The sequence below is a fragment of the Onychostoma macrolepis genome, chromosome 16 (assembly GCF_012432095.1).
Source record: "Onychostoma macrolepis isolate SWU-2019 chromosome 16, ASM1243209v1, whole genome shotgun sequence".
Lineage (NCBI taxonomy): Eukaryota > Metazoa > Chordata > Actinopteri > Cypriniformes > Cyprinidae > Onychostoma > Onychostoma macrolepis.
The window spans coordinates 18,497,846-18,510,378 of record NC_081170.1 but is presented as its reverse complement, the minus strand read 5'-3'; the positions used below and the strand labels follow the sequence as shown (position 1 = coordinate 18,510,378).

Here is a 12,533-nt window from a genome sequence, read left to right as displayed (position 1 = left end):
CTCCCATTTGAACTTTACAACAAAACACGTGTTTTCATTAGTGTATTTGTGCATTTGAAAATGATCTAATTTCAAAAGAGAACACACATTTAGTTTTCATGTTAATATTTACTTTTAATATACTTCACATCACTTTATTTCACTATTTATAAACACTACACAACATGCAAAACATCACACATCAATTGCAAAAGCAAACACTTCTTTCAAAACATTAATTCTTATAGAAATGGTGTTTTGCATAGATAATTTTCACACAAACATCAAATGATTATCCATATACACACCAAACTACACACGGACAAATATGACAAATATAAAACACTACTATTACCTTGTGTGTTTTGCTTGTTCAGTTTGCAGTGAAGTTTGTCTTTGCACTCACATGTACATGTGCAAAAAATACACTGTGTATGCACAGTTGATGAACTTTATTGAAATGAACTGACTTGAGCTGTATAATGACACTATTGACTGGTTAGATCTGCTTTACAGCAGTATTTGGATTTGTTACTACTGATTTGAAACCATCTGTTTAAAGCATTATAGAAATAAAGGTGACTTGAATTGTAAGCATGTTCAGTGCATATTTACAAAGTAGGGTAGAGTGGTGTAAAAGTCTTCACACATGATAGTTGAGTGTAGAAAATCAGTAAATAAATGTGACATTTAAAAGGCAGTGTTTTCCAAATTAAACTGATATGTAAACTGTATTACAAATGTAAAAATTCATAACATAAAGTTTTCTCTTTTACTGTAACAGCAATGAAGTGAATTATTTTAAGTCACTTATCATTTGTTTGATGATTTTAAAATGCCATTACTGTTAGCAGTAACAGAAAAAGACACTTAAGTCAGTTTATATCAGTCCCAGAATTGGGTCTAAATGCACCAAGACTTCTAGCTGTCCATGAATACAAAACTCACTGACAATTAAATCTGAATTTAAATGTAAATAGTTTTATCTGTTAAAATGAGACATACAAAAAGCATTGTCATGTAAGCAGTGTAACTATGTTGATAATATTAAGTAATAACTTTCCATAGATCGAGAAGGATCAGTGATACTTGTTTTCAGTGTACAGAAAGATCATTTTAGATGTTGTTGAAACCTTAATGTGCAATTTTTTTTTGCAGAATTTATTTCCCTCTTTAATATAATTTGTGACAGATAGCTAAATTATTAAATAAGGACTTTTTTCAAAGACTTATTTAAAAAAAATAGCAACCCAAAAAAGCACATTTATTTAGTCATACTTCTCATCTGGTTTACATACAGAGGCTGCTGTTTGTTCACGTCAACTGTTGGGAGATAATGTTCGAAAATTAGTTAATCATGTTTGAAGCACATTAAGCAGAAATGTGCTGCATATATATGTGTGGCCATGTTATGAAGTGAGTTAATAAATGAGTTGAGTGTTTTTATATGAACTGTCTAAAATGTATTTTTAGTGAAGCATATAGTTCAAACAAATGTAGCTAATGTGTTGCAGTTACTTACAGGTGGTCATTGTTCCTGTGTTTGGTTCAACTAAAGAACACAACGGGACATCAATCCCTGCAAGTAAAAGACTTTTATTAAACATACTTAATCAAATACACATATTAAACAAGGATTTGCTATGAATGCTGGAATAATATACAGCAGACGAGTAGTTCAAATCAAATACAAAATATTAAAATATGTACTTTACCACCAGATCATGTTTTATCATCATAATATGGGAGTAAAGTTACAGTATTACCGATTGTCTTTTTTTCCAACATGAGGTCTCTCATCAACATGATGGCATGATATGAACTTTAATGTCACACATTTGAAATGAAATATAAAATATGAATGTCACTAATTTAAAATAGAAAACAACTGCAAAACAAGCAAATGTAAGATAAAAACTGTTAAAGAACAAGTCAACAGTATTAAACGTCTCAGGACAACAGCTGTGAACTTACTTTGGCTGTTGATTTTGCTTCTTCGTTTTTGGAAATATAGAATGACACAGACGATCAGTGATACGAGGACACACAGAGACACTGTTGCAGTCATCATTACTAATGTCAGATTAGCTGTCACTGTATCACTCTCGTCAGTCTGAACAGCCGTACTGTCAGCTGGGGCTGGAACATATGTGATCACAAGTGAAGGATAAACTTACAGTATATGAACATTAGTCAGTCTGATTCGATTTTTTTATATTACACACATGAATTTAAGTCACACAGTCACACATTTATATTACCAAACAGACGATTTAACCACAGGCTATAATCACCACAACATGATTTAAATCTAAAACTTACCTAAACATATTTTACTGACATATTTTACTATATTTATTATATTATTATTATTATAATAATCCAAAAAACACTTTGACTAACCCATTACAACATCTTACATTTTAATAGCATATTTTAAGTTAATCTTTCAAATTAATCAATGTCTGTCAGAGAATCTGAATTGAGACTTTAGGGTTAGAAATATTGTATTCAACACACACCTTTCATGAGCAGCTTTACTTCATAGCAGGTTTTTTCATTCACTCTGCACTGATACCATGATTCATCGATGTACACTGCATCCCTTATAAGCAGAGATCCGTTCGCTAGTTGTCTCGCTCTCTCAAACAGAGGCTTCAGGAGTTTCTCTGTGCTGCTTGAGGGCTTGTTTGGATGGCGATATTGGGTTATTTCTGTTGATTGGTGACCATTAACAACTTTCCAAGTGACTCGCTCAGTTCTGTTTTGTAGAGGATGTTCAGAGCATGGCAGCAACACTGAAGAGCCTGGTGTTGGATGGACAGAGTCCAAAGTTTTACACTCTGAAACCAGAGAAACATACTATATTACAATGGGTTACCTGGGGATTATTTGCTTGTTTCAGAAATTTGCATTCTTACCTTTGACCCTCAGGTTAAATCGAGTTGCATGAAGGCAGTTCTGATCCTTGTAGACCTGACAGTCATAAAAGCCATCATCAGATAATCTGATGTCTTTCAGATCAAGTGTAACATTTCCAGCATCTTTCCTCACAGACCATTTCTGGTGCTCTGATGCTGGAGAGATGTCTGCATATATTAGGATGTCTTCATCTTGGTTGGTCTTGTGTAGTTTGACTGTTAGAGACTCCAGCAAGTGGGTTGTGGTTAGACAAGAAATAGTCATGCTGTCACCCTGAACACGGTTTATGTTCAACTTATGAACCTGCTTGCAGCGTCTCTGTGTCACCACTGAAAGGAAATGAAGAGCAAAATGATACATAAAGCACTGAGAGAACAGAGAAGTGGAAACCAATTGTGTCCCCTATATGTCTTTCTAAGCATTTAATGCAAATTATCTTTTTAGAAGCAAGCATGTAGGGTCTCTAAAATAACACTTGTCTCACTCTTAGCTACAAACACACATTTCATACATTTCCTGTTGTTCTTTTAACTAGTGGTGTCAAAATTAGCGCGTTAACGCAGGCGATTGTTTTTTTCTCTGTATCATGGCTTGTGTGACGCTGTGCTGTAATACTGGGGTTCCCCTCATACCTCACACTCCAACGACGCGTAACGCGCCTCAGTGAACTAATACAGTGATATAAGACCGCAGATCTCAGAATACACTTTATTGATGATTATGCGAACTAAATGGACAGTTAAGCAGATGTAGAATATGAACGAATGTGCAAGGTTTCATGCTGTTTCCCTCAGAAATCGGTTAAAGAAAACACATTAAGTGGCTCAGTAGTGCACTAACACAATAACAGCTATTAGGCTTGTTTGAGATGCGCCTCGCCTCAGATGTAGGCGAGAGTAGGCGGCTGCAGTGAGGGGAGGAGTGAAATAAGCGCAGTCCAGATGGACAGTTCTGACCTCTCGAAGTGGAACAGATAGACTATAGGAGATTAAAGGCGGATATTGCCTTATTCTCACTCATGTGCTGTTCTTCTAATAAATGTGATAGCCTATAATTTCACTTATTTCACTTCAACTCTGTTGCTTTTATATGAATATAAATATGATGAACAGGACACTCAAAGTGCTTCCTATTTAATCCCATACGAAAGGCGTATTTATCATCCATTCTACTTTAATACAAACATGTATTTTAGATTTTTATAGAAATATGACAACAATCACATATCTCACACAGAGATCGCACTGTCATAGTGTTTGGGAATATTCAAGCATAATTTAAATACATAATAGCATGAAATCAGATTAAAAAAATAAAACATTTTAGAAGAGAATGCAGCATCAAGGTTGTCTGAACCAATGAGCATTAAGCTGTGTCGTCAGTCAGTCGTTTCCCATCATGCTTTTGATCAGCGCAGTCGGTGGAGAGCAACTGCGCGCGACTGCTCAATCCCACACAGCCGCCTCGCTGTCGCGAGAGTTTTTTGGCACATGTCAGCATGACATCAGAGCAAGGCGAACGTAACTCGGACACTTTTCTAACCGGCATGCATCTCGCGGCGATCACCGGTGATCGGTTCTGCGCAGATTTTGCTCATCTCAAACAAGCCTACTGTATTAGTTCACTGAGGCGCGTTACGCGTCGTTGGAGTGTGACGTATGAGGGGAACCCCAGTATTACAGCACAGCGTCACACAAGCCATGATACAGAGTTACAGAAACTAAGCAACCGAAAGCAATCTTCTTCTTCTTCCCCAGATGTAATGTTAGTTCTGTACTTCAGCGTTGGGTAAAAGAGCATTATAATCTCCTTTGTGGTAGAGAAAGCTGCTTATGTGTAGGCTACGGGAAACAGCGAAAATGTTGAATTAAACATACACACAATCAGCGTTTCCACATGTTTATGCTGGCCCCGATAATCAAAACTTCTAGTGCTAGCTCCATTTCTGCAAATCAGTTTTTGTAAATGAGTGACTTGATCCACATATGACCTTCATCAACAGCCGCTTGCGCCACCTGCTGGTGAGCGGCTGACAGCAGCTGGAGATCATGCATCGGTGCTCTACTGCTATTCCTGCGGTTCCTGGATGTGCAACGCTGAATTTTCTGCCGAATTTTAACCACTAAATTTGTGGCAGCGAATTTGGAAAGTGAAATAAAATGACTGAAATTTGCCTGTCGAATGTTATACATCGTATTTTTAAACAGATTGAATATTTTGGAAGTTAATTCTGGAAGGTGAATATGAATTATTGAATTTTTAATTATGAAAATGTGTGTGAAATATTTTGAATTGAAATATTCACAGCTTAAATAAACAACTATGTTAAATTTCAGGACCTAAAAATGCAAGCCCTGGAAATACAAGGCATTAAAATGCAAGCACTGTTAATTGCAATGCATCTTTTTTTCGCTTTGTGGAATTCAGCATGCTTTATGTTTCAAAAACTATTGTCATTATTCTGCTTCCATAGGAGACGCTCCACTTCACTTCAGCGCCAGGCGCGTGTCAAACGAGAGCGGAAACGGTACTGGGCTCGCGCTCTTCCATTGCACGCACAAAGGCGCTGGCCGTAGCCTGTATTCTTTCATATCAAAGCGTGAAATAAACTACGTGCATGCAATGTCGTGGTCAGTTAAGTCATGAAGTTACCAAAAAGGCGATTAAAGCTGCCTTAAAACTGTGCATGCATGTAATATATTTTATATGAGTGACATTTATGAACATGTCTCTAAAATGGTTTTCAAAAGTGTCCTGGAGCAGCCCAGCACTGTCTCCCACATCTAACACACCCGATTCAACTCGTCAGCTCATTAATAGAGACTTTAAGACCTGAAGTGGGCCAGAAAAGGTGAAGAGAGTTGAGAGAAAATATGATGCGTGTTAGATCCGCGCTATGTTCAGCAGCTACAGCTCTTAAAGAAATAACAGCCAAAACAACCTAATAACCAGCTGCTGTGATGTCTGTTCATTACAGGACAAAAGAAAAAAAGAGGAAATCAATCACTTTTATAGCTTTAAGGATTCATCTGTATTTAATTTAGAATTTAGTGTTTGATAACTTCAATTTCAATTTCTGTAAAGTTCTGCTGAAGGGCACAGGTAAATATGACATTTATTATAATGGGTTTATGTGAAGATTGTTTTAAGTTCACTTAAATTAGAAGTTATTTTTTTAAAGTCTAATAAATGTTAAAATTGATAGCTCTCAATTATACTGTTATGTTGAATGGCTATAGATCATAGTCTATATATAGCTATAGTCTATAGGCTACAATCTGAAGGGCAGTTTTATAGAGAAATCAGTAGTATTGGTGTCAGTGATACTGTCCTTCAGTCATAAAAAAAAGATGCCATTAAACAAATATTTGTTTGTTTGTACATTAATTTGAAGATTGAATGTGAAATTATTGCAATATAAAAGTATATTTAAAAACGTTAATGTTAGGTGGGATTAATTGCGATTAATTTCAGAAAAATGTGCGATTACTTAGGTAATTTTTTTTAATCGATTGACAGCACTACTTTTAACACATCGAAATAACTCAAGCATTCCGATGAAGCATTTAGACAGTCTAAAGAACATTCTTGAGTTAGGGGCGGATTTGCACATAGGCATTCTAGGCACGTGTTCGCTCATCCATAGCAGTTCTAAGTACAATGAAGAGATATATAATATTTTTGTTATACTATGGGCTGTTTACAACAGTAAAAGAACCAAAACTGCAAAATACACTGAGCAAATAAATATAACAAACAATAGGATAAAAAATAACTATTTCCATATCTTTTTATATAGTCTACAGAAATCACGCTTTATCCATATCAACTTTTTTATTTGCTTTATTTAATTCAGATTCAGTTAAACAAAATAGGAAGACATATTTAACACTAGAATATATATGGCAAACAGTACAAATGTAAACATAACAGTAAAAATAACAATATACCTGTATATTCTATAAACCTAAACCTACGCATCACTTAAATCTTCCTGCATTTTTTCATTTTCAATCATTCTATATGATTTATAAGCTTGTTTCATCATGGGGACCTAAATAATATTCCCATAAGGTTAGAATTTACTGGTATTACTATACTTGTGGGGACATTTGTTCCCCATAATGTAGGTAATACCAGTGCACAAACAACACAACCTCTGTATGCATTTTATTTTCTATGATTGAACTGTTACTGTATACAGTACATAGCAACCTATAAAGGGTGTCTCAACTGTACCCACTTTACCACCTTGAATATTTCTTAAAATGCTATGCAATCCTTTTAACATTCATGTTAGAAAATATGTCCATTAATAATAGACAGTTGAAATATCACAAATATATATATTTTTTATAGAATTTGCATAGCATATGTGTAAATGTGACTTTTTTCCTATTATCATAACACTGTACAACTAAACAGCATGTGAAGCAATAGGAGACCAATCCGGGTACAGTTGATTCACTGTGTCTTAACCGTACACCACTGACATGCTCGCACGTTTCTCTAGATTATGAAAAGACCTTGCATTGCACAATGTCATAAAATATGTCTATTTATAGAGCACAGAGTAATGTTTGCAATGATATAAGTTAAGTTTAACAATCATAAAAGAATAATAAGCTATTCATTGTGGAAGGGACATGGTGAAATGAAAATCTCACCTTGGAAAAAAAATCTTTTGCCGATATCTTCGGAGTGGAAAGACGCACACATTTCAAAGAGTATACTAAAACACGTGTGGAGCAAAAATAACGGCTCGGGGTTCTTTTTTACGCAAATTATTTAAGGTGTTTCAACTGTACACATGTCTCAAATGTACTGTCTACCCCTGCAGTGTTTCGATAAGCTGCTTTGAAACAATGTCCACTGTGGAAATTGCTTAGTAAAATTAAGACATGCCACATTTACACACCCATTGATAGTAAATTAGTTTGTATGTTGGTTAAATTAATTGACTTCATATAAAAGACACTTACCTTTACATTCTAAAGCTGCTATTAGAACATACAGGAGTTGAAAAAGTGAAAGCTGAAAGCTCTTCATCATATACAGATGAGCACCAGCCACATCAGTTCAGTTGTTTTCAGTTATTATAAATTTAATGCGGAAGTACTGTAGGAAACATGGTCTAATTCTGTGCTCATGTAGAGGCCTTATATTAGAAAGCTGCCATTAGAATATTTAGAAGATGGAAACACCTCCTCGTCACATTTAGTCACTTTTCACACACACTGCTGTGTGTACACAAATCCCACAAAAAGAACTCAGTAATATATGTATGTTTACATGCTCATGCACTACAAATCATCCTGCACTGTTCCCCAGCCAGCTGCTTGAACTCAATGTTTCTCCTTGCACATGTACAGTATTTATCTGAAGCATTCGTATAGTTTGTATAGTTTGTATTTTTTAGTTTGTATAGGTACTTTTTATAGATAGTATATTTATAGTCAAAATCTATCAGTAGGATAGTTGTGTATAGGTTTATATTGTCTTACTCCATTGTTGTATGCCTGTATTTATGTAGCACCGTGGTCCTGTGAGGCACGACATTTCGTTCCACTGTATGCCCCGCATGTAGCGGAATGACAATAAAGCTCAACTTGACTTGACTTGACATACATTCACACAGTTGTTTTTGAAGTGCCAAAATAAGAAATGTGATCTACGTAAAATGTGAGAGACTTACAATCTTGCACACATTTAAAGTCACCTGATCAATCAGCTAGCCTACATGATTTTTATTTTAGAAATTCATATATTCAACATGCTTAAAGACATAAACTTGGCCAGAAAGTATTAAAAAATGTTTAGTACTGTTGCTGTCACTGCTGAAATGTCTCAAAGAGTGTGAAAAGCTGTCGTCCTGTTTTATAGATGCTTTTACCTCAGATTGTACAATCTGATTTATAACTATGGTGCTGTAGCAGTTACAGCCCAAGAGTGTGAATTTTAGAGCAGGACTGAAGTTATTGTGTTTCCACGAATGAAGCATCAATGAAGATGAATTCCAGATTCGTCTCTCGGTCTTCAGCAGGAAGGTTGCTCTCAGTGAGGATGGAGGTTATGCCGGAATGATCATACAATCCATCTCCATCAGAGCTGAGCAATAAAGACTCCAGAGCTGACAGTCTGCTGGGAAAAAGCAATACAATATAGCAATAGAGACAGTTGTGTCTAAGAAAATAAAAATCTAGTTTTTTTAAAGCCTTAAATTAAGTTTATTTACACTGAACAAAATTATAAACGCAACACTTTTGTTTTTGCCTCCATTTTTCATGAGCTGAACTCAAAGATCTAAGACTTTTTCTATGTACACAAAAGGCCTATTTCTCTCAAATATTGTTCACAAATCTGTCTAAATCTGTGTTAGTGAGCACTTCTCCTTTGCCGAGATACTCCATCCACCTCACAGGTGTGGCATATCAAGATGCTGATTAGACAGCATGATTATTGCACAGGTGTGCCTTAGGCTGGCCACAATAAAAGACCACTCTAAAATGTGCAGATTATCTCGATTACCATCTGCCTCTGAGGGGAAAAAGCCGCATCCACACACTTTGTAAAAGCGCACAAGGGCCAGAGACGGTCCGAATGGCAGGACTGTATATTGATATGCCACCCACTAGAATGTGAATCTCAAGAACATTCTGTGATGAGGGGCTATCTTGATGTGAAAGTAAGCATCTTTCAGATCCACTGATACATACGGGGCATATTTGCTTGAGGATCTGTTTTGAAGTAAACATCCTGAAAGGGAATTTCATCAATGCACAGTCCAGATGCCTGAGATCAAGGATGGGCCTGAGCCCGCCAGCTTTCTTGGGGATGAGGAAGCGGTGGCTGTAAAAGCCTGACTCGCTTTGGCCAGGAAAACATGAGAATTGTTGTCCTGTACCAAAGTTTGAGTAATACCTCAGGAGCAAGGGGGTCTGCAAGTGAATTGGAGTGAATATGGAGGTATTTTAGATACCTTGACATTACATTGGATGATCATCTCAGTTTTAATCAGCATATCTTAGGTATCCATAAAGGCTGTCAACAGAGACTTACAGTTCTCCGTGAACTTAAGCAGCTGTCTGTTCAGCCTCGTCTCTTTCTTCTCCTGTATCGGAGTATTATTGAGCCCGTTCTTATGTATGGTGCCATTTTTTTTCATATGCTAATATGTTAATAATAATGTTAATAGGAACAAACTTTTAAAGATACCTCATTTGGCTAGTAGGATTATTGGTATTCCTACTCCTAAGTTATTGGAGTGTGTTACTTCAACTATGATTCTTCAAATGACCCAGATCACCCATTCATCCCTCTCCCATCTGGCCATAGGTATAGACTACCTATGTGTAGGAGGACTAATTTTAGTGAGAGTTTTGTTCCTACAGCAATACATGCTTTAAACACAATTAGCCATCATCTTACAGTCTTGCTATTTTTATTTTTATTTATTTTTTTGTGTGGAGTACGTAACTTTTCGTGTATGTATTGTGACAAGTTTGTACATAATAGCAGTCCTTCTGTTGTATATGCACCTTCTGTGAAAATGAATTTCCTCTCTGAGGACAAATAAATTATCTATCTATAACCTCGTTCTATGGTATGCAGAAGACAATTTGACAAGTCCGGGATGGCTTTCCAAGCCTGGAGCCGGGTGGCAAGTGGTCTGAGTGGGAAGGATGGGCCCAGCATGAACAACACTCCCGTTGCCTGGAGCTAAACAGGGAACTGGAAAGCGAGTACTTCTTTTTGAGCAGTTTGGCCTCGGCAGGACCTTTTCCTCTCTGCATAGAGATCAAGACTGCTTCTGGAGCTCAGGGTCCAATGCCACTCCAGGGCGGGGTCCCTAGCGCTTGGGAAAAGGGTGCTCAAGCACTGCCAAGCTGGCCATGATCGTGTTGATTACCTGCGCAATAGCTTTATTAGCACGCAGAGCCAGGTCGGTTGCCTTGCTCAGCTCCTTAAAAGCATCAATATTAGGGCTGGACTCGTCCAGTTCATGCCACTGATTTCCAGAAAAAGTGTGTTATCAACTTCATTTTTAATGTAAGAATGGACATTTTTACCTTGACTGTATCAGTCGCATCCAGTTATTTTAGCCTTACAAAAACAGCCCATAATGTTGTTTGATTTTGCAAACTGGTATTTGTTTTCATTATATTGTTTTAATATATGACAATTATAGCCCAGGGTGTTACAGAAGAAATACAACAGAAGGAATTGCTTCAAATGGTATTTTATTGTATAAATTGTTTATCATAATAAAAATATCATATTAAAGAATGAGTAGGTGCAGAAAAAAGAAGAAATTTTATATAAAAAGTATAACACTTAAGTTTTCACTTTTAACAGCAAATTAATTATTCTATGAATCATCATTCTTTCACAAAGTGAATTTTCAATGAAAATGTGAAGTTTTCTATCACTTTTAGGGGATGATTTTAAAATGTCATTACTGTAAGCAGTAACAGAAAAAGACGCTTAAGTCTGTTTAAATCCATTTGGGTCAAAATTAGGTCTAAATGCCGTTAATGAAAATAAAATATATTGACAATTAAAGTTTAAAAATTGATTTCCCCCTTTAATATAATTTCTGACAGATGGCTAAATTATTAAATTAGAACCCCTAAAAAATACACAATAAAACTAAAGTGATTCATTTATATCGTCATACTTCTCATCAGGTTTACAAGCAGGAGGTTCTGTTTGTTCACACCAACTGTTGGGAGATAACAGAGTCATTAATTGCAGACTAGAGAGGACATGAAACAGCATGTTTCACATTTGTTGAGTGTGTTTATATGAACTCTCTAAAATATGTTTTTTTAGTGAAGCATGTAAATATGTCCAAACTAATTTGATGTGATTTATCCCAGCTTAATTGTTAACATATTGTTATGTAGTTCAGGACAGATACAAAAGGAATGATTTAATGTGTTGCAGTATCTTACAGGTGGTCATTGTTTCTGTGTTTTGTTCAACTAACACAACGGAACATCAAATCCTGCAAGTAAAAGACTTTTATTAAACACACATCTTCAAATACACATACTGAACAAGGATTTACTATGAATGTAACTTGCCTCCTGAAATGCTGGAATAATATACAGTAGACAAGCAGTCCAAATCAACTAAAAAATACAAAAATAAGTACTTTACCACCGGATCATGTTTTATCATCATAATATGGCAATAAAGTTACAGTATTACCAAGTGTCTTTCTTCCCAACACGAGTACTCTCATCAACATGATGGCATGATATGAACTGTATATTATTTCTGTATCTCATTGCAACACACCAAGAACACTTAAAACATTTATATACATTACATACATTTACCTTGGGTGCTTTCTGACATACTGACATAGTAACAGCACATCTTAAAGATGCATTAAGACATTTTCCTCATTTAAAAGAAAACTGCAAAACAAGCAAATTTAAGATAAAACTCTTCTTTTGTTTCCAATAAACCATAATTATGATTTAAAATATGCTGCTAAAGAACAACTCAACAGTCTCAATTTTTTTTTTAGGACTACAGCTGTGAACTTACTTTGGCTGTTGATTTTGCTTCTTCGTTTTTGGAAATGTAGAATGACACAGACGATCAGTGATACGAGGACACAC

General features: G+C 35.8%; 1 protein-coding gene across 1 annotated transcript; it reads right to left on the bottom strand.

Moving 5' to 3' along the window:
* Positions 1-251: 251 nt before the first annotated feature.
* Positions 252-4,843, bottom strand: LOC131522315 (uncharacterized). The gene is made up of 6 exons (XM_058747726.1): positions 4,779-4,843; positions 2,901-3,230; positions 2,502-2,822; positions 1,954-2,118; positions 1,502-1,558; positions 252-1,302 (listed from the first exon to the last, which is right to left on the bottom strand). The coding sequence occupies exons 2-6, from the start codon at positions 3,163-3,165 to the stop codon at positions 1,244-1,246; spliced, it is 867 nt and encodes a 288-aa protein (XP_058603709.1). The 5' UTR covers positions 3,166-3,230; positions 4,779-4,843; the 3' UTR covers positions 252-1,243.
* Between the last annotated feature and the right edge of the window lie 7,690 nt (positions 4,844-12,533).

What these genes read in the sequence shown, in the direction of transcription:
- LOC131522315 (XM_058747726.1), bottom strand. Translation starts at nt 3,165, where the DNA reads ATGACTATTTCTTGTCTAACCACAACCCACTTGCTGGAGTCTCTAACA. An exon ending in AGTAAAGCTGCTCATGAAAG is followed by an intron (nt 2,119 to 2,501) that starts GTGTGTGTTGAA and finishes CATATGTTCCAG; the next exon opens with CCCCAGCTGACAGTACGGCT. An exon ending in AAGCAAAATCAACAGCCAAA is followed by an intron (nt 1,559 to 1,953) that starts GTAAGTTCACAG and finishes TTTTACTTGCAG; the next exon opens with GGATTGATGTCCCGTTGTGT.